The 26,877-nt window shown below is 40.6% G+C and overlaps 1 protein-coding gene across 2 annotated transcripts in view; it reads left to right on the plus strand.

The window, feature by feature from the left end:
• Positions 1-6,824: 6,824 nt before the first annotated feature.
• DGUOK (deoxyguanosine kinase) overlaps positions 6,825-26,877 on the plus strand; it is a 35,798-nt gene continuing 15,745 nt past the window's right edge. For both annotated transcript variants that reach the window (XM_082851901.1, XM_082851900.1), the window contains exons 1-2: positions 6,825-6,997; positions 18,866-18,978. In XM_082851901.1, coding sequence (XP_082708027.1) covers positions 6,856-6,997; positions 18,866-18,978 — 255 coding nt within the window. In that variant the 5' untranslated portion in view covers positions 6,825-6,855. The remainder of the gene's footprint in view (positions 6,998-18,865; positions 18,979-26,877) is intronic.

The following is a 26,877-nucleotide window of genomic DNA, read 5'->3' on the forward strand; positions in this document are numbered from 1 at the left end:
ATGAGAGGGCCGCGTACCGCAAAAAAAAGAAAAAAAAAAAAAAAAAGAAAGAAAGAAACAAGAGCTTTCATAGATGTAAGTCCTTGTACTCAAGGGTGATACACTAGAGACTGTGAACAGAAAGGGAAACGCAGGGCTTATAGGCTGTAACATGTGAGTGGTTCAAACACAATGTTATTTAAACTTAGGTGAAGGATGGTCATAGTGGGCTTAAGATCTCTATGAGGTCCTTTGTCATTGAGGACTAAGTTGTATTTTGTCCCAAAATACAATCAAGAAAGGAGCAGCATCCCAAGGAAGAATATTTTCTCTTCCTGCACTCCTGTTCCCCCTCTCTCTTCTCCTTTTTCTCTGTCTCTGTCTCTCTCTCATTACTTGCTACCCACTCCCTGCCCTTGGTCAAGTCTGTTTAATTTCACAAGTATTTACTGAATTTTTGGCATCTACAATTACTGGATGAGGCCAAATGGGATTTATGTACCCCACAAAGATGATTCCTGCCCATCAAGGTCACACTGCATAAAGGGGGAGACAGACACACACATATAAGACAACGATTTGAGGTGAAATAGAAGCCCTCACAAAATACTATGAGAAAATACGGGATAATAATAACAGCTAACATTGACTGAATGCTTATAATATGCCAGGCACTAGGTTAAGAGCTTCCATGGATTTTCTCATTTAATCCTCACCACAGCCCTATGAGGCAGGTACTAGTGTCATTCTCATTTTATAGCTAGTTTACTAGTTAACTAGATTTCCCAGCTAGTTATTGGCAGAACTAAGTCCTTACTTCTGCCTGGTGTGCCCTTTGCTCCTGCCACCTGGCCGGGTCCCATCCTTGATGCTCCTGAACAGAACCCACCCGGTCTTCCCAGACACACCCTTTGGAGACAGTGGAGCCCAGTGGAAGCACACAGACCTCAGTGTCAGACATTCTTCCTCCACCATCCCTGCACTTGCCCTCTGGGGGTGCAGTAGAGAAGCATATTTTCTTTTTCTTCTTTTTAATAAATGTATTTATTTTATTTATTTACTTCTGGATGCATTGGATCTTCGTTGCTGCACGCGGGCTTTCTCTAGCTGTGGCGAGTGGGAGCTACTCTTCATTGCAGTGCGCGGGCTTCTCATAGCGGTGGCTTCTTTTGCTGCGGAGCACAGGCTCTAGGCGCGCAGGCTTCAGTAGTTGTGGCACGCAGGTTCAGTAGTTGTGGTGCACAGGCTTAGTTGCTCCGCGGCATGTGGGATCTTCCCGGACCAGGGCTCAAACCTGTGTCCCCTGCACTGGCAGGCGGATTCTTAACCACTGCACCATCAGGGAAGCCCCAAGAAGCATACTTTCAAAAACCCCTAGAGGATTTACGTCTTGGGACAGGTTTCCCAGAAGCAGACCCTGAAATGATGACTCACATGCAAGAGATTTATTAAGGAAGTGCTCTCGGCAGAAATCAGTGAGTAGAGTGGGATAAGCAGGACAGAAAATGGTGGCTTCTGCCTGGTCCCCTGAGAGCCCTGGAGTATAAACCTTACTGCAGGCAATGAGCCAGGCTTTCATGGTCACATACCAGTGATAAGTGAAGGTACTTCCTGCGGGACAGAAAGTCCCAGGATTTCCTCCTGTGCAGGAAAAATGTTCCAGTAGGCTGAGGGCAGTCCTGCAAAGAAGAGCCACAGGCACAGGCTATTGGGAGAGAAAGCACAGGGAAGACGTGGTAGGATGCCCAGGCACAGCGATGCCGCTAGGGCAGTGTGGAGAGCTGACCCTCCCTGCTGTGGAGGGGCACGGCAGAATCTCCATGTGGGGCAAGAAGGGGAGGATGACCTCCCCTTCTTGATTTCCCCTCCCTACCCCACCTGATCTTACCCCACTTCAATAAGTGCTGTCCTAGAATTCTGCAGGGGAAGTCAAGTTATATGCTAGTAGAGAGGAGATCATGGATGGGTTACAGTGGCTTGAGGAGAGTGTAAATTCAATAGGAAGTCAACCAAATAGAAATAACATCCCAGGCACTGAGTAATGTTAGCATTACCTTACTTATTACATAATACCTATTGGTTGGTAACGGTGTGGCAGGTGTGTTAAATGCTGCACGTGGATTACCTTTCTTAATCCTCACCTCTGGCTGTCTGAATCCAGAGCCCACACTCTTAACCATTCCCTATGTGCCTCCTTTTATGATTAGGTCTATCAGTCAGAGTTCATTCAGGTGAGCAGAGCCACCATGCATATTACGGGGATAAGGGGGTTATTACAGGAATGAGGCTGCCCAAAAGTGGGACAAGCTGGGGAAGTGAAGGTCTGAAGGGAGCTGTGGGATGATCAGAGAGGAGTCACTAGCCCTTGAGAACTTGCTGGGATCTATCTATGGGCACATCTATCTGTCACAGTGTCTGACAACAGAGATCTCCTCAGAGCAGCTGAGGCTCCCATTCTACTTTCCAAATCTCCACCAGGTCCTCTTTTGACCAACTCGAACTCAGAGCCCTGTCAGGAAGGAGATTCTGGAAGCGTACGTCCCAGCTTAACCAAACTGAGTTAGCACAATCCAGTACATTAGAATATCTTTGATGTAGATGAGAATATAACTGACCAGACACCAAGCTGCAGAAGAAAGTCAGGGTCACATTTGTGTATGTTTATCTCCCCATTTTTAATGGTTGCATAGCGTTTTGGTAACACGGATCAGTTTACTTGTCAGCAGCACTTCAGAGCTCTCTCTAAGGACTAAGCAGAGTGTCTAGTACATAGCAGATGCTCAGCAAATATTGGATGAAGGAATGGATGCTGAAGGACTAGAGTCCCCGTGGGGCAACATCAACTCTTTACTCATAAACTCCAGCAGATATCTGACTATCCTGCAGGAGCAGGAAGTGACATTATTCCTCCAGGCAAGTGGGACGTAATTCTGCTCACCAACATACCGCTGTTTTCCAGGAAGAACTGATCACCACCTTATTTTCTCCCTTGCTCCGGACAATTCCTTTAATCGCCGTCCTTCCTCGTGCACATTGGGGTGGGGCTCCAACACTCACATTTGTTCCTTGAAAACTTACCTTTTGGCCACCGCTGGGCCAATCAGAGTCTCTCTCCTGGAAATTTGGAATTAAGATCAAGAAAGATATTGAACTTTGATGCATGGTAAACATAATAAAACAAGCATAAAGAAATACAGAGGAGTAGAAGGATCATCAATAATAGTGGGATAACTAAAAGGCAAAAGACATTTTAGTTTCTTACTTTACACTATACATCCCCCAAATGTAAAAGCTTTTAGAAGCAAGGATCAGAGTGAGAGAAAATATTCACAAAGGACTCGTATCCAGAATATACAAAGAACAATAACAGTAAGTAAAAGACAGATAGCCAATAGAAAAATGGGCACAGGACTTAAACAGGTCCTTCCCAAGAGAGGTTACTGAAATGGTTGATAAACATACGAAAAAATGTTCCATTTCATTGATCATCAGGAAAATGCAGATTAAAACTGCAAGACACCATTCTACAGCAGAATGAATAAAATGAAGAAAGCTGATGGTACCAATTGTTGGCAAGAATGTGGAACAACCAGAGCTCTCACGCACTGACGGTGACACTGCCTGTTGGTACAGTCAAACACTGTGGAACTGCATACTCTTTGGGGATGTCTACTGAAGCCCAGCATACGTCAATTCCACTTGTAGGCATATGCCCAAGAGAAATGTGTACTTAACTTTACCAAAGACATATTCAAGAATATTCGTAGCGGGACTTCCCTGGTGGCACAGTGGTTAAGAATCCGCCTGCCAATGCAGGGGATGCGGGTTTGAGCCTTGGTCCGGGAAGATCCCACATGCCGTGGAACAATTAAGCCCGTGCACTGCAACTACTGAGCCTGCTCTCTAGAGCCAGCGAGCCACAGCTACTGAGCCCACGCACCACAACTACTGAAGCCCACGCACCTGGAGCCCGTGCTCCACAACAAGGAGAAGCCACCACAATGAGAAGCCTGCACCCCGCAACAAAGAGTAGCCCCCACTTGCCGCAAATAGAGAAAGCCCGCACACAAAAACAAAGACCCAACACAGCCAAAACCAACCAAACAAATAAATAAATTTATATAAAAGAAAAAAGAATATTCATAGCAATGGTATCTATAATAGCTTTAATCTAGAAACTCTCAAATGTCCATCAAGAGTAGAATGGATAAGGGGACTTCCCTCATGGTCGAGTGGTTAAGACTCCATGCTCCCAACGCAGGGGGCCCGGGTTTGATCCCTGGTCAGGGAACTATATCACGCATGCTGCAACTAGAAGATCCCGCACATCACGACGAAGAGCCCGCATGCCGCAACTAAGACCCAGCGCAGCCAAATAAATAAATAATTTTTTTTAAGAAAAGAAAAGAGTAGAATGGATAAAACACATTGTGGTATAACAGCATAGTGGAATACCATACAGCAGTGAGAACGAATGAACTACAACTACATATATAACATATATAAATCTCACAGATATTATGTTGAATGAAAGAAGTACTTACTACATGATTTCAGTTATGTAAAGAACAGGCAAAACTAATGTCTGCTGTTAGAAGTCAGGTTATTGGTTACCTTTGGGGGTAGTAACTGGTAGGGGAAATGGATTCTGGGGATGCTGGTAATGCTGTTTCTTGATCCGAATCTGGGTAATAGAGTGTGCTCAGTTTGTGAAAATTGCACTAAACTATACGCTTACAATACACGCTCTTTTCTTCACTATATATTGTACTTCACTGTAAAAATTTTTTTAAATGACTTTTAGGTGCTCTAACTTTTAGGAACAGATTAGTTTCCTGTCTGCACCTAAACCTGCCAACAACTTCCATATTTACCCTTCACAGTGACCCTGAGGGCAATGAAGGCAAGGGAAACCATAAGGGTGCAGACAGCCTCTCAAACTTTTTTCAATGGATATTTTCCCAAGTCAGAGTTTACATAGATAAAGAAATGTAAGTAGTATTTCTACAGAGAGGTGGCTGCAGGGGAGGGAGTGGGGGATGGGACAGACTTTAGCTGCTCCAATATCCTTTAGCGCTCCACCCAGGTTATCCTAAATTTGCAATCTATTTTTTAATAGATTGTGCTTAATATGATATACAAATGTCACTTCAGCCATCTCATATAAACAACAATATAGGAAAAAGGTCCTGTGCCTGCTCTGCAAACAGTTACCCTGAGACAGGAAGGAAGAGGGCAGGGCACAGTCATTAAAAGAATGGCACAACCATTAAGAAGAATAGGATACCACAAAAGCCGATTAGACCCTACTAGGCCCAAGATGGCAGAAGAGTTGACTTCCAGTAGACCTAGAGACTCATTACACACTCACTGTAATACATTAGCAGGTTAAATGACACCCACAGGTGCCATGACAGTTCCAAGGCCAACCAAAAAAGGCACAAAAGTGGGTGGTGCCCCAATTCCTGGAAATCCCCACCCCTTCTCCAAGATGTTAGAATATTCCTCTCACTTGTTAGCCTATGAAATTACCCAGCCCTTAAAAACTAACCACCTCCGCACCTCTGGTGCTCTTGCCTTCTGAGATGGCCCACGCTCTACGGAGTGGGTATCTCCCTAAATAAACCTTTCACTTTACTATATCTCGCTCTTGAATTCTTTCCAGCGAGAAGTCAAGGACCCTCACTTGGCAGCCTGTCCCAGGGACTCACCCGAGACCTGGGATATGACCATCCTCTCATGCCCCATTTTTTCCTACAACAGTTCCAGCCACCAGCCCCTCCCCAAACCTTCTGGCAATCAGATTGGTTTCCTAAAAACTCCCATGTCTAAGAGTGCTGCCCGAACGCCGGATTGCCTGTTAACTCCTGGTTTGACTCTTGTGGAAGTCAAGCGGGGAAGGTGGACGCACCCTCTGACAATATTTCATAAATCCTTAGTTCTGAAGTCATTATGACCATGGAGTGTGGCAGGAAAAAGCCAGTCTGGCAGCAGCTCAGAATTGTCCCTGTCCCTCTGCAGAACACAATTCTCCACCAACAGCTAGACTCCAGTTCTATACACCAGCAAATCTCTACCCTTGCTCTTCTCAAGCTTTTACAAACCCTATTCTGAATCCCCACCAGCCGCCCCGCCTCCCTCCTCACCCCGCCATGGTTCAACCCCACAGAACCCAATCTATCTGATTTAAATGAGTTCCACACATAGTCCCTAAGCCTCCACCCTCTTTATTCTTACGGAATTTTTGGCTACTATGCAAATAGATTGAGTGAACTTTATTCAAGAGGCAAAATAAGAGGTGGGGGTGTAATTGACAAACTAATTTGTTAATTTATTCAATAAGGTGCCAGCATTGTGGTGCAAGTTACAGGGAATGGGAAAAAGTTAATTTGTGTAAATCATCAGATTGCATCATTTTCCTACTTAAAACTGTCCAATTTTTTTCCCATGTTAGAATAAGAGCCAGACAACAAACACTTGGGGAAAAAAAACTCGTTTAAAATTACAATTATTTTTATTTGTCTTTAGTTATGAAATTTATTCTAAAGCGATACAAAAATGCAAAGGTGATGGAATTCTTGACTTATGTGTCGTTTTAAACGTTGTTTGTCCAGTGCGCAGAAACGGAGGGGGCGAACCTCACAGTACCAACTCCAATTGTCATTAAACTCTCCCGTAACCCCACATTAGGAGTCTTCCTTTTTGCAACTCTTTATTACAAACATCGCGAGAACAGAGTAGTCCCTTTGGCCCCTCCCCTCAAGCCAACTCAACCCACCCACTTCTCCCCTGACGTCAGCGGCGCGCCGGAGCGCGTGAACACCGTGGGAGGAAGTGCTCTCGGCGGAAGTGATCGCTTCGTGAATCATCGGTGGGATGATCGCCGGCCGGCTCTATCTAAGGCTGCTGCGAGCATCCTCCAAGTCCATGGCTAAGCGCCCACTCGAGGGTGTGCCCCCCTCCAGGGGTCTACACGCGGGGCGCGGGCCCAGAAGGCTCTCCATCGAAGGCAACATTGGTAAGGGCCGGAAAGTAGCTGCCAAGCCTCGGCCTCCGCAGAGCAGGTGCCTGAGAGGTTGGGAAAGGGGGCCTGGAACCCCCTCCCTCTCGAGCAGATTTGGCCGGACTGCTTGTTCTGAGCTGCCAAACGTTTCCCCTCTCAAGGTGCGCTGTGGGCCTTTGCCAGTTGGATTTTTCAGACGTCAGGCCTCAGTACTCTCCCACAGGGACAGGTTTATTGAGGCATAAAAGCCACGCAGTCCGTAGATAGGACAAGAGCTAGCTTGTTTTGGTAGAGAAAAATGGAAGCGACAAGGAGCAGGGTGCTATTTCTTTGTTCTCCTAAGGTAAGGTTGCCAGATTTAGGGGAGAAAAAGAGGATGCCCATTTAAAATAGCAGTTCCGATAACGAATAATATTTTAGTGTGTGTCCTATGCAATATTTGGAACATACACTAAAAAAAAAAAATCTAAAATTCAAATTTAAGTGGGTGTCCTTATTTTATCTGGCAACCCTACCCTAAGAGAGTTCCTAAACTCCAGTCATTCAGATACCACTTTCACTATTTTTGCCATGTCTCTTTGCTGTTCCCACTATAATTTCTTAGCATTTTTCTTAGAAGCAGCTCACTTTTTAAACTTAAAAACGTGTGTTAAATTAAAAATAACTGTTATAAGAGAAAATAGAAGTCCAGTACCTTAAATAAAAATAATTTTAAAATAAAATAAAAGCAAAGCATTTCAGTGTTACTAAATGTTTCTAATGTTACTAAATTCTTACTTGAGGCTTTTACCTGCTAAAGTGCTGAGCCCTAAAAAGGGATTAGCAAGTGTTAAGTATTGAAGACATTCTAGCAGCAAACTGAGAATTTCTCAGTTTACAAATTAAACATATAGCCCTTTGAACAGCTTCCATATTCCAGCACTGTTCCTGGCACTGAGGATGCAGCAATGAACAGAACAAATAAAAGTCTCTGCTCTCAGGGAACCCTAGTAGAGGGAGACAGACTATAAACAATATAAAGTAAGTAAAGTAAACAGTATGTTAGATAATGAGTGTGATGGAGAAAATTCAGGGATGAGGGATTGAGGGAAGTTGCAATTTTAAATTGAATGATCAAGACAGGCCTCACTGAGAAAGTGACATTTGAGCAAAAACCTGAAGAAGGTGAAGGAGTGAACCATGTGGCTAATGGGGAGAAGAATCTTCCTGGCAAAGGGAAGACCAAATGCAAAGGCCCTGAGGTGGGAAGCGTGTTCAGGGAACAGGCGGAAAGTCGTTGTGGCTGGAGTGGAGTGTGCAAGGGGGAAGGTGGGGGGAGATGAGGTCAGTTGGTAAGAGGTGGCTAGATTGTATAGACTGTATAGTCCATTATGGATTTTTACTCTGGTTGAGATGGGAAACTGTTGGAAGGTTTGAGCAGTCAAGTGACATGATATGACTTAGATTATAAAAAGATCACTCTGGCTGATATGTTGAAAATAGAAGGTGTCAGGAAGTTGTTGCAATGATGAGTTATGATGTGTTGGACCAGGATGGTAACAGTGGAGGTGGTGAGGAGTGATTAGATTCTACTTTCATTTAAGGTAGCGTATACTGGATTTGGTAACAGGAGGATGTGGAGTATAAGATAAAGAGGGGTCAGTGATAACTCTAATCATTTTGGCCTGAGCAACTTGAAAGACAAGAGTTCCACTTTTCTTAGATGGAGAAGTGTGGGAAGAACAGCCTGGGGGAAGAGGGTCAAGTTTTTGGTTTTAGGCGTGTTAGGTTTTTATATGCTTACTAGATATGTAAGTAGGATTGTTGAATAGTCAGTTGGATATATGAGTCCAGAGTTGAGAGTCTCCCTGGACTGGAGTTATACATGTAGATGGTATTTAAAGCCAGGAGCCTGTGTGTGTTGATGAAAAGGACCACGTCCTGGGCACGCAAATGTTAGAGAGATTGAAGCAATAGGAAGGAACCAGCAAAAGAGACTGAGAAGGAATGACCACTGAAATAGGAAAGCCAAAAGAATGATATGCTAGAAACCAAGTGAAGGTGTTCAGGGAAGGAATGATTGACTGTGTAATGCTGTTTAAGTAATGGAGCTCTTTGGTGAACTTGAGCAATTTATAGGAGTTGGGGGGGGGTGAAAGTCTGATTGCGTAAGTTCCAGAAGAATGGGAGGTGAGGCATTGGAGACAGTGGGTTAAGACAACTATTTGCAAGTTTTCGTAGAAAGGGGAGACGTGGGGTGGTAGCTGAAATGGGAAGAGGGTTGAAAAGGTTGTTTTTTTCGTTTTTTTTTCTTTTTGTAAGAGGAATTAGATGATATTTATAAGCTGGTAGAGAGGGAAAAGACTGGTGAAACAGGAGAGAGGATAGACTTTCCAGAGTGATTTTAGTAAGCAAGAAGGAATGGAATTTCTTGCCCAAGTGGAGAGAGGTTGGCTTTACCTATGGAGCACAGTTTATCCCTAGTAACGGGGAGAATGGCAACATAAATGATTACTGACTCTAGCAGGCGTGGCAGGAACTGGTGAAGGTGTTCTGGTTGTGTCTGTTTTCTCGGTGAAATAAGAAGAAAGATCAGCCAAGAGTGAGTGTGAGGAGAGAGGAAAGACATGAAATAGTCTGGTGAGGGCTTCCCTGGTGGCACAGTGGTTGAGAGCCCGCCTGCTGATACAGGGGACACGGGTTCATGCCCCGGTCCGGGGGGATCCCACATGCCACGGAGCGGCTGGGCCTGTGAGCCATGGCCACTGAGCCTGCACGTCCAGAGACTGTGCTCCGCAACGGGAGAGGCCACAACAGTGAGAGGCCCGTGTACCGCCAAAAAAAAAAAAAACAAAAAAAAAACAAACTAGTCTGGTGAGTGAGCAGAAGAAATATAGAATTGCTGGGTGGCGTTAAGGACCCATTTGGACTTAGTGGTCTTAAATTTAAAGTGAGACCAGTCACCACAGCTGTGTGTTTTTCTCCAGCCAAATCAGAAACATTGAAAGGAATGAGAAGGGCTGCCTGCCTCATGGTGTTATTTAAAGATGTTCTGTCCCGTACTTTGGGAAACATGCCCCTAAAGGAAGCTCTGTCCTCAGAGCCCAGAGAGGTACAGAGTATTTCACAAAGTAAGTGGTTTGGACAGACCATCAGGTGAGGTTTGAGCTGCCTCTCCCAATTTTCCTGACCTTTTCTTCTTCACCTTTCCAGATTTCTATGCATCCTTCTTGCTTTCTCATGCAGTCCTTTAAGGAACTCACAACTAAGTGGGAGGAGCAGACTTCTAAACATAATTTCTGTGCTGTGTGATGAGTGCTATGTTTGGACATGGAAACTCAGAATCTCTGGGGTAGGAATTCCTACCCTAGAGGGAAGAGTGTTCCAGGCACAGGAAGTAACACTTGCCAACGCAGAGCCTGAAGAAACATGCAGTTTTAATATCAGGCTTGTGCCTGAAGTTTAAAGGACCTGTGAGAGGATAGCAGAACAAGAGTTTGGAAGGGTAGGATATGCCAGACGTTGAACAGCTAGGAGTTTCTCGTGTAGGCTGTGGGAGGATACTGAAGACTTAAGGCCAGTATGTGCCATGGCCAGATTGATTTTTAAAAGGGAATTGGCTAGAATGAGTAAATAAAAAGAAAGCTTCATAAAGCAGGCACTTTGTATGTCTCGTTTGCTATAGTACCCATCGTACCTTGCATCCAATTTGTTGAATGTATGAATAGGAACAGAGTTTGGAGTAGACAGACTAGGTTTTGTGGCTATTGTAGTCGTTGGAGGGAGGGAAGAGGTAGGCCTGAACAGAGAGAATGGCGGAACAGAGAAGACATGATGGTTTGAGAAAGAGTTTGGAAGTGGGATTGACAGGACTTGGTGGCCACTTGGAGGTGAGGGATAAGGAGGTTTAATTTGGACAGTGACTCTGAAAACTGAGGATGGGAATAAAGGAAGAGGAAATCTGGGGAGGTAAGAGTGATGCTTGGAGGAGGTGCCTCTGAGACAAACAGAGATAGATGTTCTGAGGTAGATTAGGGTATGTGCCTGCAGTGAAGAGACCGATTGGAGCTGAGATCTCAGCTATGGAAGTTGTTGACTTGTGGGGGTAGTTGTTGAAGCCTTGGAAGTGAATGCAGTTGCCTAAAGAAAGTGTGACTGATGAGAAGTGGACTGGGGGACCTTAATCTGGCTCTTTCTAGTTTTGTCTCCTATTATTCTCCATCACCCCACACACTGTGATGACTCTCCCCAGACAGAATGGGGCACCTCCTCTGTGTGCTCACATAACATTTTGTACCCTCAACTGCTGCAAGCGCTTGAGTTCTGCTGAGATTGTCTGCACCTTCAGTACCTTCCCTGGGTTAGCCACGTAGTGACTTGTTCATCTTTGTGTCACCAGCACCTAACCCACACCTGGCCCATTGTACTCATTCAGTGTTTACCAGATACTTGAATCCTGTGCTGTGATATCCATGTGGAAGTTAGTCATTGGTGTCCACAGAGGAAATACGGTAAACTGCTTTTACTATCAGATCAAATAGTTATCTTGTTCTCTAACCACAGGTGGCATCCCCCCAAATGAGAGTATCTATTCAGGAAACCTGAACAGGGGAAGGTGAACCCCTGTCCCAGCTGAAGTTAGATATGTCTATCATAGAGTTAGATATGCTTTTCTTGTAGTCCTGCTGCTCTAAATCTTAATCTGATCCTGTGGGTGCAGATAGCAGCATGTAAGGAAAATGGATCAGTGAAGTAGCAAGTAAGGGCATCTAGCCTGTGTTATGAGCCATATGCCATGTGTGATTAAGAGTCAAAAGCTTGGAACCTAGAATCCCTTAAAATCTAAAAAATAAAATACCTAGCCTATCTGTTAAGTGTGTTCATCACTAAAGTGTATTATCGCCTTCCAAAGCCAGTTATTTTATGATTACAAACCTAAATTGAAGAAAGGATCACCGCAGGAAATACTGTCAGTGAGTCAACTCAGACTAGTCTCACTTTGTTTTATTTTGTTTTTCTTTTTGTTTTTTTCATTTTGATTTTCAAAGACCCAACAGAGAAGAAACCTCACTTTTGCCATCTAGAGACTTGTATGTAAAGCAGTGGAGAGCTTCCCTAAATAACATATCCTCCAGCATTCAAAATTAGTGATTTAACATCACTAATGTCATCTTTTACTTTCATTAAGTATAAACATTTGGGCAAGAATTCTAGGGAAAAAAAGACCTATTTAATCCAAACATTGTATCCAATATACAGTGTTTGGAATAAGTTGGATTCTCTGTTTCTGTGATTCACCTCATTCCATCCATCCATCTCCATTCTTAGCACCTGGCCGGATACTCAGGATGCAAAGGAAATAAGGTTAGTCCCTGTCTTCAGAAAGTGAGCTCCCAGTCTAGAGGGAGAGAGTGGTGAGTCAACAAATAATTACAGTGTGATGCCTCTGTAGACCAGAGCAGGCAGTAATTAACTCTGCCCAAGGATAAGGTGGAGCTGGAGAGAGTTCAAGGAGACCTCACTGAGAAGGTGACAGTGAAAGGATGAATCAACTGGTGGGCAGAGGTGGTGAGGGCATTCCAGATCAGCAAGGGTCTCATGCTAAACACAGAAGTTTGAGTTGTACTCTGGAAGCTGTGAGGAACTTTTTCTTTTAACAACAAATTTTTTTTTCTCATGAAAAGAAGATAAAAGTAATCAGGGCTGAAATATATCAAGTTTCTTTTAAGTCAGCTGAGTGATTTTTTTTTCCCAGAATGCTTTTAGGCTCAGAGCCTATTTGATCCTTGGTGCTTAGCCTTGATATAAGTTCCTTGAGGGCAGCACCTCAGCTCACTTCATCATTTTAGTTATAGTACCCATCATTAGTGGCTACTCTGTAAACATCTGTTGGTTGAATGAATGAATGCAGCATCAAATGTAGTTCCTGAAATAAAGGCTTTAAATTTTCTTTGGAAGAATTTTTTTGTTTAAAGATAGGCAGCTTTATATTTACTGCTTTTGTTTGCTTTTTGGTACAGGATTTTACATCTTGTTCAGAAGAAAATGCCTGAAGATGATGGTATATTTAAAGAGGCTGCCATGAACTACAACTATATTAAATTTAAAATAATACATCATTTTGAGTGTTACATCAGATACTATTATCTTACTACTAGCTTTTAGTATAATGTAGCTATAACAGACATTGTAGTTTATAGAAAAATTTGTGGGAGAAAAGAACTATTATTTAGGAAGAGATGAATGTTAACAACAGAACTCTTTGATCCAGCCTGTGGAATGACGATCCTGGTGCTAATAAAAATCAACATGTTGATATAATGTACTCTAACAAAGTACCTCCCACCCTTTCTCAAGTCATGGCACACATAATAAAGTACAGTGATAGCCAAGGCCCTAAAGGAAGATTTAATGCTGCTTATGACATCTGATACCTCCCAAATTTCATGATATTAAAAAGTATATTGAAAGAGAACAGTTAAGCTGGGATCTAACTTAATTGTAATAAGTCTGAGATAATGATATCAAAAGAGACTAGTGCTCAGCATAGAGACCAGAGGGAGGCATTTGTCATTTGGCCCTGCCTGAAGAAGAGAGACTTTGGTGCATACAGATGTTCTGCTCATTAGGAGGAGGCCAGTGTAGCAGTGGAAAAGCAGAGAACGCCTTTCTTATGAGACCCCTGGGAATACTTTAAAACATTTGTCTTAAAAAAAATACAAAACAACTTTTTTTATATATATTTTATTTTTTTACTTTTTAATTATTTTAACATCTTTATTGGAGTATAATTGCTTTACAATGGTGTGTTAGTTTCTGCTTTATAACAAAGTGAATCAGTTATGCATATACATATGTTCCCATATCTCTTCCCCCTTGCGTCTCCCTCCCTCCCACCCTCCCGATCCCACCCTTCTAGGTGGTCACAAAGCACTGAGCTGATTTCCCTGTGCTATGCGGCTGCTTCCCCCTAGCTATCTATTTTACGTTTGGTAGTGTATATATGTCCATGCCACTCTCTCACTTTGTCACAGCTTACCCTTCCCCCTCTCCATATCCTCAAGTCCATGCTCTAGTAGGTCTGTGTCTTTATTCCCGTCTTACCCCTAGGTTCTTCATGACCTTTTTTTTTTTTTTTCTTAGATTCCATATATATGTGTTAGCATATGGTATTTGTCTTTCTCTTTCTGACTTACTTCACTCTGTATGACAGACTCTTGGTCCATCCACCTCACTACAAATAACTCAATTTCGTTTCTTTTTATGGCTGAGTAATATTCCATTGTATATATGTGCCACATCTTCTTTATCCATTCATCCAATGATGGACACTTAGGTTATTTCCATCTCCAGGCTATTGTAAATAGAGCTGCAATGAACATTTTGGTACATGACTCTTTTTGAATTATGGTTTTCTCAGGGTATATGCCCAGTAGTGGGATTGCTGGGTCATATGGTAGTTCTATTTGTAGTTTTTTAGGGAACCTCCATACTGTTCTCCATAGTGGCTGTACCAATTCACATTCCCACCAGCAGTGCAAGAGGGTTCCCTTTTCTCCACACCCTCTCCAGCATTTATTGTTTCTAGATTTTTTGATGATGGCCATTCTGACTGGTGTGAGATGATATCTCATTGTAGTTTTGATTTGCATTTCTCTAATGATTAATGATGTTGAGCATTCTTTCATGTGTTTGTTGGCAGTCTGTATATCTTCTTTGGAGAAATGTCTATTTAGGTCTTCTGCCCATTTTTGGATTGGGTTGTTTGTTTTTTTGTTATTGAGCTGCATGAGCTGCTTATAAATTTTGGAGGTTAATCCTTTGTCAGTTGCTTCATTTGCAAATATTTTCTCCCATTCTGAGGGTTGTCTTTTGGTCTTGCTTATGGTTTCCTTTGCTGTGCAAAAGCTTTGAAGTTTCATTAGGTCCCATTTGTTTATTTTTGTTTTTATTTCCATTTCTCTAGGAGGTGGGCCAAAAAGAATCTTGCTGTGATTTATGTCATAGAGTGTTCTGCCTATGTTTTCCTCTAAGAGTTTGATAGTTTCTGGCCTTACATTTAGGTCTTTAATCCATTTTGAGCTTATTTTTGTGTATGGTGTTAGGGAGTGATCTAATCTCATACTTTTACATGTATCTGTCCAGTTTTCCCAGCACCACTTATTGAAGAGGCTGTCTTTTCTCCACTGTATATTCTTGCCTCCTTTATCAAAGATAAGGTGACCATATGTGCATGGGTTTATGTCTGGGCTTTCTATCCTGTTCCATTGATCTATATTTCTGTTTTACAAAACTTCTTAAAAGGAAGAAAAAAACTATTACAGTCAGGTATCATAGCTTTAAAAAAGTTATGTCTAGTTTTAATATAAATACATACTTTTGAATTATTTTTTAAAATAATTATTCCATATCTGTGGGTGGTGCCTGGCGCAGCTGAGTTCCCTTGGAATGCAGTTTTAAGAAATGCCGCCCTATGGAAAATTACCCAGGCTCTCCAAGCCCTACAGCATCATGGATGGCAAAGCTCCTAGGACCTTCCACCACGATTTACTGTCATTCTTTGCTGAAACTCTGGCTTCTCATTGCTAAACTGGATTTCCAAAAGCTTTGAAATGGGGGATGGTGTGCAAGGTGGGGGTGTTGCCCTGGTCCCATTACATCTCATTTATTGGCATTCCTGGTTTTGTGTGTTTAAATGGCATAAGTCGGTTTCTCAGAGTACTGACTGCCCTTCTGATCTCAGAGGTGAATTTGGCACGCCCTAACCCTCAGGGCCCTTCCTTTCCATCTGCAATCGTTCCTTGGGTAGTTGTTTTTAACTTTTAAAAAATTTAAGTAATTCTAACAACCATTCAACCCCACCCATCTAAAAATCAGTTACCTTCATCTTTTCATATTAATTAAAATAATTTTTCAGCCCATAGCCAGAGACCATGTTTTAGGCTTAATCACCAACCTGCAGTCTAAATATTGACTATCTGTGCCAAATATTTTAAAGTAGGGACTATTCAGGACAGGTAGGTATCTGATAATAAACAAATTCAACCAATTTGTATTTCCTGCAGCTCTGTTGGGCACTCCATGACAAGCCCAAAGGGTTTTATTTAGTAGTCTGGGATGTGGTTTTGGAACCCATATTTTTAAAAAACCACCTCTGTTGATTGTGATCAGATTGTTCTAGATAGCAATCTCCAATATAAGTCTGCCTCACGATCACTTGGGGCATGCTTTAAAAATGTGGATTCCTGTGAGCCAACCTCAGAGATTCAGATCCTGTTAGGAAACCAAAATTGAGGCTCATGAAACAATCAAAACAATTAAATGCTAAATGTATCAGAGGCAGTTAATAAATATTGCTTGTTTGATTCAGCTGCCCAATGTGGTAGGAATTTGGTGTGAGCTGGAGATGTCCTGAACTTTGCGGAAGAGGTGGGCCTTATGCTTAGTGGGGGAAGGGATTTAGACACAGGCTGAGCAGAGCAGGGGAAGGCATTTGTTCACTGAAGTGTGGGAGGAGCAGAGGCTGAGCACATGTGCAAAGGCACACAGGAGTTGGGTGCAGGTGGGACTGAGAGATGAGTGTGACTGTACAAGATGTACAGATTTATGTGTTTGTTCTTTACCCTGTGTGTTCAGAGAGGAGTTGGAGTGGTGTGTAATAAATGTCAGATATTGGATGTGTGGGCTCTTCTGCTGAGATGTCTCTTTGCTCCTGATCAGTAACTATGAGTGGCTGATAGAATTGACTGGAAGGGTGCCTCCCCCTTCCTTCTCTTCCTTCCATTTGGGTTCCTCCTAAGGGTAGAACTCACTTGAGAAAGATCACCTCTCATAGGGGAGATTGAGCTCCAAGCACATTGTTATGGTTCATGTTTTGATTTTCAACAAATGTGGGTTTCGTAGGGAAGTGGAATTAATAATGTATTACTTGTTTTATTCATTCAGCTAGGTCATTAGTCTGGGCTTTGGTTCCTGCCCTGAAGGAACCCCATCTTCTACTTAGAGAAACAGAATTACAATGGCAGTGATGGAGTCTTACCCAGATTGCCAGGCCAAGCACAAAGGAGCTAATCCAACTTAGAGGCATCAGGGTCCTGAAAGCCTTCACACAGGAGGTGTATCTGAGCAGAATCTGAAGATTGAGTAGGAGTTGGCCAGGTGAGGAGAAGGCATATGCAAAGTCACATTTGCAGCAGACAGCATGGCATGATTAGAGTTGCAAAGAGTTTGGTCCATTGGGAGCTCAGGATGCCTGAAGGGAAGTGAGGCAGAGAGGTCTATGCAGGGGCCAGATTTTGATGTGTTTTATAGGCCATGCTAAAGGGTTTGAATTTTGTTGTGAAGGCAATAGGGAGCTGCCAGAGGATTTTAAGCAGTGTTACTTTGTGTTCAGTGTGACTGCAGTATGAATGATGGATTGAAGAGGGCAAGGCCAGAGTTGGAGAGGCAAGAAATGAAAGCCTGGTCTTGAGCAGGACGTGGGAATAGAGAGAAAAGGACAGATGTGGAAATTTTAGAAGGCAGGTTCAAAAGCAGTTGGTGGCCACTTGAGGTTTGGCAGAGAAGGAAGAAGTCCTGACTGAGTGGATAGTGCTGTCTTACCCTGCGGTTGGGATATGGGAGAAAGCTCAGTTTGGTGGGGAAGATGATGAGTTCATTTATGGAATATATTGACTTTGAGTTGTTTCTAGGACATCCAAGTGGAAATGTCTGGAGGGCTCTTAGATAGTGAGTCTGGAATTCAGGAAGGTATGGGCTAGATGTTGGTGTAAATGGGAAAAGAGAACTTGAATGTTGTGGTACTAGGTTAATTTCATCTCCAAAATATTTCTCAAAGCAATCACTGCTTTCTACCTCTTCTGCTCTCTCCTTGGTTGAAGCTACTGTTATCTTCTAACTGGTCTGCCTAATTCTACATCAGTGCAACAGCAGGTGGAGTGGTCTTTTAAAAATGAGCTGGTCTTTTAAAAATGACATGGTCATTTCCCTGCTTAAAACCCATCATCACTGATATCCCATTGCCCTTAGAATAGAATTCAAACTTTTTACCATGGTACAGGGCCCCATGTGACCTGGCCCTGGCCTGCCTACCAGCCTCTCCACACTCATTTTGAGCCATTCTTCTCCCTCGTTTGACCACACTGTCACTTCAGGGCCACAGATTCCTCTTCTGTCTTCTTGTACGCTGTTTTTCTCTTTTCCCAACCTTTCCCCCACTCTTGGCCTGACCAGTCCTTGTCTTTCAGGTCTCACCTCAGGTAACATTTTTCAGAGGAACCTTCCTTGATCTCCTGAGCTACGTTAGAGCCATCCTGCATTTTTCTTTCCTAGCACTTAATACAATTTGTTATTAGTTACTCATGTGTTGATTTGGTATCTGTCTCTCGTACAAGCTCTGTGAGGGCAAAATCCATCCTGTGTTTTGTTTACCATTGTACCTCCAGTGTCGGACAGTCTGAGCACATAATAGCACTCCCTGAATATTGGTTAGATTTGTTGAATGAATGAGGGTCATTGTCTTCATTTTCTATCTTGAAAAACGTATAATTTTTATACTGTCACCGAATAAATAGGACTGTGCGATTCAAGCTTTACAACACATGTAGCTGATTTCATCTACTTTTGAGAGTCTTTTCCATTTTTAACTGTTATTAAATACTCTTTTCCTCTGAGAGGTTGGGACATTAAAATTACAAATCAAATCTTAAGGGTATTTTTCCTATCTGTTGCCTGCATTCATTATGGTGACTGGTTAGTCTGACAGTGATGTGGCTGCTGAGTTTTGAAATTGGAAAAACTGGTACTTGTTCCCTTGAGTTGGGCATTTGTGACAGAGTTTAATAGCAGCCTTCTCCTGCAACCCTGATTTGAGATGCATCCCAATACATGCTGTTTGCATTGCAGCTGTGGGAAAATCCACCTTTGTGAAGTTACTCACGAAAGCTCACCCAGAGTGGCACGTAGCTACAGAACCTGTAGCAACATGGCAGAATGTCCAGGCTGCTGGCACCCAAAACGTAAGTTTTCAGTTGTGGTGGGTAGTTGGCAGGCATAGGTGAATAAACTAATTGTAATAATCTAATCTGCTCTGAGTAGGTGAAGTAGTCCAGTTTGAATCTCCTTTTTAAAATATCAGCACCTTCATTGCCTAAAGCGACCATGTACACCAGAGAGGATATGACTTGTTTGAATATGTTTAGTTTTGATTTTCGTGGTTTTTACATGTCTATATAAGTGACTGTCTCTGTTCTTTGTGGTTTCCCAAAGCATGTCCAGCCATCCTGGCTTTGAAGATTAATTTTGTCATTCCTACCTTTAAGTATATTACTGAAACTGACCATAAGGATTAGTAGTTAATTATAATGATTTTAACTTAATTGATGAAGTCTTAGAAATTGAAAGGGACCTTAGAGAGCATCTTGTCACATTTTGAGTCAATGCAGAAATAATAGCTAACGTTTATATAAAGTGCATACTATGTACAATGCTATCCCAAGCACTGTACATTCCATGTATACCTCGTGGCTTAAGCCCTAGTGTCAGGTATGTTGCTTTGGGAGAGCACCAAACCACCAGCCACATCAGTGTGAGTAGGGAAGAACCAATTTGAACGTGAACACTAGAGGTAGCTGAGGGAGTAGCAGCACCATGCCTCAGTCTCCACAGACTCCTGCAGTCCTGGGAACATTCACTGAGTGCATCATTCTTGTTTTTACAACCTATTGTTAGAAAGTTCTTGTATGAGCCACTTTGCATACCTGTGACTCTGACTCATTGGTTCAAATTCTGCCTGTTAAGTCTTTTAACTTTTCCATATGGCAACCCTTCGTACATTTCTAAGGCAATGATTTGCCTGCTTTTTCTCCCCCTCAAGTCTTCTCTCTTTGAAACCAAATACCGTTTTCCTCCAGACTATTTCTCATGCTGAAGTAACTTTGTCTAGGAGATGTGCTCCAGTTTGTTAGTTTTCCACCTAGATTTTAGTAAGAGTGGTACTCAGAGCTGAACAGGACATTCTGGATGTAGTCTAAATGGTATAGAATATCATAGAACTTGTTCTGGGTGCCATTTATGTGTTATTCCAACTTAGGATTGTGTTACCTTTTCCGGCAGACAAATAAAATACTTATTGAGGATATTTGTTTTTTAAACTGTCTCCATATGTCTATATGTATGTGTGTGCATGCGTGTGTGTATTTGTGAATTAACTTTTCCATTTAGAAAATAAATTATCTTTTTCTGAGTATGCCACAGGTCACCTGTTTTGGGGATTTAAAAAATATATCCACAAATGGTTTGATACTCTTTCCTTCAAGAAGTGGACCTTAATTCTCCCCTTGAGTGTGACCTGGACTTAGTGACTTGCTTCTAATGAATACAGTGTAGCAGGTTTAACAGTGTGTGACTTTTTATGGTAGGTCATAAAAGACATTGTATCTTCCATTTTGTTCTGTTTTGATCATTTGGCTCTGGTGTTGCCAGCTGCCATATAATGCAGCATACCTGTCTGTGAAGAGGCCCATGCAGCAAGGAGCTGAGTCCTCCTGCCGGCAGCCTTGTGAGTGAGTCTTGCAAGCAGATCCTTCAATCCCCAGTCAGGTCATCAGATGACTGTAGCCTCAGCCAATGTCGTGACTGAAATCTCATGGCAAACCTTGAGGCAGAACCACCCAGCTAAGCTGTGTCCCAAACTCCTTTCCAACAGAAATGGATTTAATGAATGTTTTTTGTTTAAACCACTAAATTTTGTCAAAACTTAGATAACTAATACTCCCATAATCCCATTATCCAGTGGTAAAACAGTTAACATTTTTGTCCTTTTAGATTTCTATCTACAAAGGAGAAAATGTATATATTTACATACACTTACATAAATGTGTAGAACATATATACATTTCCTCTTTTAAAACAAAAATTATGATTGTCACTTGCGTGTCACTTGATATCCAAGGTCTTCTTCCTTTTACCTTTACAAGGTAATGTCACTTTAATGGTTGCTGTATACTGCATAATATGGTGTACTATCATTTAGTTATTCAGTCTTTTATTTTGAATACTTAGTTTTCTAATTTCTCCCTATTATAAACAATGTCACAATGATGAATATTTTTGTCGCTATATCTTTTTTCTTTTTAATAGCTAATTTTGAGGGTAATCTAGAACTGGAATTTGATGTCGAAAAACAACATGTTTTGTTGAGACTTTTGTTATATTTTATAAAATTTTCCTTCAGAAAAGTTGTACTATTTTTCTCATATTTTCAGCAACACTGGGTGTTATTTTTTTTTCATCCCTTCTGATTTGAGAGGCAAGAAAATGAATGGTGTGTTATTTTATTTTACATTTCTTTGATTACCAGTGAATTGAACTTTTTAATGTTTATTGGCCATTTATTAGTATTCTTTAGTGAATTGCCTATTCAAACCTCTTGCTTTTTTTTTTTTCCTCTATTGAGATCTGCAGGTTTTTGTAATGGCTTCATAAGAACTCGTATGTTAAATATCATAGACATCAATTACAGGAAAAAATCTATAAAAAATACAAACACGGGCTTCCCTGGTGGCGCAGTGGTTGAGAGTCTGCCTGGCGATGCAGGGGACGCGGGTTCTTGCCGCAGTCCGGGAGGATCCCACGTGCCATGTAGCAGCTGGGCCCGTGAGCCATGGCCGCTGAGCCTGCGCATCTGGAGCCTGTGCTCTGCAACAGGAGAGGCCACAACAGTGAGAGGCCCACGTACCGAAAAAAAAAAACACATGGAGGCTAAACGATACACTACTTAATAACCAAGAGATCACTGAAGAAATCAAAGAGGAAATTAAAAAATACGTATAAACAGACAACAACGAAAACACAACAACCCAAAACCTATGGGATGCAGCAAAAGCAGTTCTAAGAGGGAAGTTTATAGCAATACAATCCTACCCTAAGAAACAAGAAACATCTAAAATAAACAACCTAACCTTACACCTAAAGCAATTAGAGAAAGAAGAACAAAAAAACCCCAAAGTTAGCAGAAGGAAAGGAATCATAAAGATCAGATGAGAAATAAATGAAAAAGAAATGAAGGAAACAATAGCAAAGATCAATCAAACTAAAAGCTGGTTCTTTGAGAAGATAAACCAAATTGATAAACCATTAGCCAGACTCATCAAGAAAAAAAGGGAGAAGACTCAAATCAATAGAATTAGAAATGAAAAAGGAAAAGTAACAACTGACACTGCAGAAATACAAAGGATCATGAGAGATTACTACAAGCAACTCTATGCCAATAAAATGGACAATCTGGAAGAAATGGACAAATTCTTGGAAATGCACAACTGCTGAGACTGAACCAGGAAGAAATAGAAAATATGAACAGACCAATCACAAGCACTGAAATTAAAACTGATTAAAAATCTTCCAACAAACAAAAGCCCAGGACCAGATGGCTTCACAGGCAAATTCTATCAAACATTTAGAGAAGAGCTAACACCTATCCTTCTCAAACTCTTCCAAAATATAGCAGAGGGAGGAACACTCCCAAACTCATTCTACAAGGCCACCATCACCCTGATACCAAAACCAGACAAGGATGTCACAAAGAAAACTACAGGCCAATATCACTGATGAACATAGATGCAAAAATCCTCAACAAAATACTAGCAAACAGAATCCAACAGCACATTAAAAAGATCATACACCATGATCAAGTGGGGTTTATCCCAGGAATGCAAGGATTCTTCAATATATGCAAATCAATCAATGTGATACACCATATTAACAAATTGAAGGAGAAAAAGCATATGATCATCTCAATAGATGCAGAGAAAGCTTTTGACAAAATTCAACACCCATTCATGATAAAAACCCTGCAGAAAGTAGGCATAGAGGGAACTTTCCTCAACATAATAAAGGCCATATATGACAAACCCACAGCCAACCTCATCCTCAGTGGTGAAAAACTGAAACCATTTCCACTAAGATCAGGAACAAGACAAGGTTGCCCACTCTCACCACTCTTATTCAACATAGTTTTGGAAGTATTAGCCACAGCAATCAGGGAAGAAAAAGAAATAAAAGGAATCCAAATGGGAAAAGAAGAAGTAAAGCTGTCATTGTTTGCAGGAGACATGATACTATACATAGAGAATCCTAAAGATGCTACCAGAAAACTACTAGAGCTAATCAATGAATTTGGTAAAGTAGCAGGATACAAAATTAATGTACAGAAATCTCTTGCATTCCTGTACACCAATGATGAAAAATCTGAAAGTGAAAGAAAGCACTTCCATTTACCATTGCAACAAAAAGAATAAAATATCTAGGAATAAACCTACCTAAGGAGACAAAAGACCTCTATGCAGAAAATTATAAGACACTGATGAAAGAAATTAAAGATGATACAAATAGATGGAGAGATATACCATGTTCTTGGATTGGAAGAATCAACATTGTGAAAATGACTATACTACCCAAAGCAATCTACAGATTCAGTGCATTCCCTATCAAACTACCAATGGCATTTTTCACAGAACTAGAACAAAAAATTTCACAATTTGTATGGAAACACAAAAGACCCCAAATAGCCAAAGCAATCTTGAGAAATAAAAGCGGGCCTGGAGGAATCAGGCTCCCTGACTTCAGACTATACTACAGAGCTACAGTAATCAAGACAGTATGGTACTGGCACAAAAACAAATATAGATCAATGGAACAGGATAGAAAGCCCAGAGATTAACCCATGCACATATGGTCACATTATTTTTGATAAAGGAGGCAAGAATATACAATGGAGAAAAGACAGCCTCTTCAGTAAGTGGTGCTGGGAAAATTGGACAGGTACATGTAAATGTATGAAATTAGAACACTCCCTAACACTATACATAAAAATAAACTCCAAAAGTATTAAAGACCTAAATGTAAGGCCAGAAACTATCAAACTCTTAGAGGAAAACATAGGCAGAACACTATGACATAAATCACAGCAAGATCCTTTTTGACCCACCTCCTAGAGAAATAGAAATAAAAACAAAAACAAACAAATGGGACCTAATGAAACTTCAAAGCTTTTGCATAGCAAAGGAAACCATAAGCAAGACCAAAAGACAACCCTCAGAATGGGAGAAAATATTTGCAAATAAAGCAACTGACAAAGGATTAATCTCCAAAATTTACAAGCAGCTCGTGCAGCTCAATATCAAAATAAAAAACAACCCAGTCCAAAAATGGGCAGAAGACCTAAATAGACATTTCTCCAAAGAAGATATACGGATTGCCAACAAACACATGAAAGAATGCTCAACATCATTAATCATTAGAGAAAGGCAAATCAAAACTACAATGAGATATCATCTCACCTGGTCAGAATGGGTATCATCAAAAAATCTACAAACAATAAATGCTGGAGAGGGTGTAGAGAAAGGGGAACCCTCTTGCACTGTTGGTGGGAATGTAAATTGATACAGCCACTATGGAGAACAGTCTGGAGGTTCCTTAAAAAACTAAAAATAGAACTACCATACGACCCAGCAATCCCACTACTGGGCATATACCCTGAGAAAACTATAATTCAAAAAGAGTCATGTACCACAATGTTCATTGCAGCTTTATTTACAATAGCCAGGACATGGAAGCAACCTAAGTGTCCATCAACAGATGAATGGATAAAGAAGATGTGGCACATATATACATATACAGTTTTTACTCAGCCATAAAAAGAAATGAAATTGAGTTATTTTTAGTGAGGTGGATGGACCTAGAGTCTGTCATACAGAGTGAAGTAAGTCAGAAACAGAAAAACAAATACCGTATGCTAACACATATATATGGAATCTAAAAAAAAAAAAAGGTCATGAAGAACCTAGGAGCAAGACGGGAATAAAGACGCAGACCTACTAGAGAATGGACTTGAGGATATGGGGAGGGGGAAGAGTAAGCTGTGACAAAGTGAGAGTGTGTCATGGACATATATACACTACCAAATGTAAAATAGCTAGCTAGTGGGAAGCAGCCGCATAACACAGGGAGATCAGCTCTGTGCTTTGTGACCACCTAGAGGGGTGGGATAGGGAGAGTGGGAGGGAGGGAGGGAGACGCAAGAGGGAAGAGTTATGGGGATATATGTATATGTATAACTTTGTTATAAAGCAGAAACTAACACACCATTGTAAAGCAATTATCCTCCAATAAAGATGTTAAAAAATATATCTTAACTCTGTCATATATTGTCAATACTCTCACCAGTTTGTCATCTTTTCTTTCCTTTTCTGTATGATGTATTTTGCAATATAATGCTTTTAAGTTTTTATGTGGTCACGTCTATTGTTTTCTTCTTAGTTACTGCCTTTGACTTGAAAGTTTAAAAAGACCTCTTACAAGCCAAGATTATAAAAACAGCCACTTGTTTTTTTTTCTCTTGCTTTTAAGGTTTTATTCTTTGTGTGACTTTAAAAGTTACAGGAGTCTGATTTTCCCCAAGTTTTTATCTGAATCCCCAGTAATAGTTTTGTTTAGTTTATTCCTGAGTGGTTATATATTTTGTTGTTATTGTGACTGGGATCTGTTTTCCCTTCATCTGTTTCAAACTGATTATTGCTATTTGAAAGAAAAGCAGTTGATTGTTGTATGTCTTGTGTGACTTAATTCTCACATTAATTTTTTTTTGCTTTATTTGCTTGAGATTTTAGAAAATAATAGTTTTCTCTAAATTCTAATCAGTTGTAAGAGTTTTCCAATATCCAAACCTCATTTCTGTTTTCTTTTGTTGGATAGAAGTTCCAGAACAATATTGAATAATAGCAGTGATGGTAGTCACTTTTATGTTTTCTGTGTTTAGCTAAAGTACCTCTAATGTATCATTGTTAAGATCTGTGCTTGTCATTCATTTCAATAGACCATGTGGAGGAGGTACTTCTATTACTAGGATATTAACTGTTTTTATCAGTAACAGATGTTGAGTTTTCATCAAAAGCCTTTTTTAGCATCTAGTGAGTTAACTGTGGGATTTTTCTTTCTTCCTTTTAGTTTTAGTCATAGATTGGATAATGATGTCATCCTCACATTCCTAGAATAAACCCTTTTGGTCATGGTGTACTGTTGCATTAATTTGCTAATATGTTTGGAATTTTGTGTGTATTAATAAATTTAATTGGTATTATATTTATGTGTACAGTTTTTGACAGGTTTTACCATCAGGGTTATGAAAGTGAATTGGAAGCTTTGTATTATTTTTAGCATAGAAATTATCTATTCCTTGAAGGTATGACAGAAATCAGTTTTAAAATTACATGGATTCAGTGCTGTTTGGGGGGAATAGTTATTAGACAACTGTTTCTTCCTCAGTTATTATTCAGGGTTTTTAATCAGTTTTGATAATTTTGTTTTCTAGAAAATTGCCCTTTTATTGAGATTTTCAAATTTAATAATGTAAAATTATTACATGTATTCTTTTATACTTTAAATTCTTCTGTATCAAGAGTTTTTGTATCTTTTGTCTGATGTTGCTTATCTGTGTGAATATTTTGGGAGGAATAGGTTTGATAGATGATTGTCTATTTATTTGTCCTTTTTTAAAAGACCCAATTAATGGATTTTAATTTTTAATTCTATTGGGGCTTGCATTCTAATTCATTAATTTTTGCTTTTAAATTTATTTCTCAGAATTTCTTTGCATTTTTAAAGCTCTTTAGTGTGAATGATTAATTTGTGTATTTTTCCCTTTTTTCTGCCTTAATAATAAAAGCATTTGCAACAGGAAATTTTTTTCATGGGATAAGCTTTGGCCCTGTCTTCTAGATTTTGACATATGAGAATTTAACTGAAATTTCTGAAGAGTTTGTAATTGTAGTTTAAATTTATTTTTTGCCTAAGATTTATTTTTAGTGTTTTGCATATTCTGAGTATATTTTGTATGTTTATTATTTTGTTAATTCTGAGTT

This window comes from Leucopleurus acutus (assembly GCF_964270905.1).
Source record: "Leucopleurus acutus genome assembly, chromosome: 12".
NCBI lineage: Eukaryota > Metazoa > Chordata > Mammalia > Artiodactyla > Delphinidae > Leucopleurus > Leucopleurus acutus.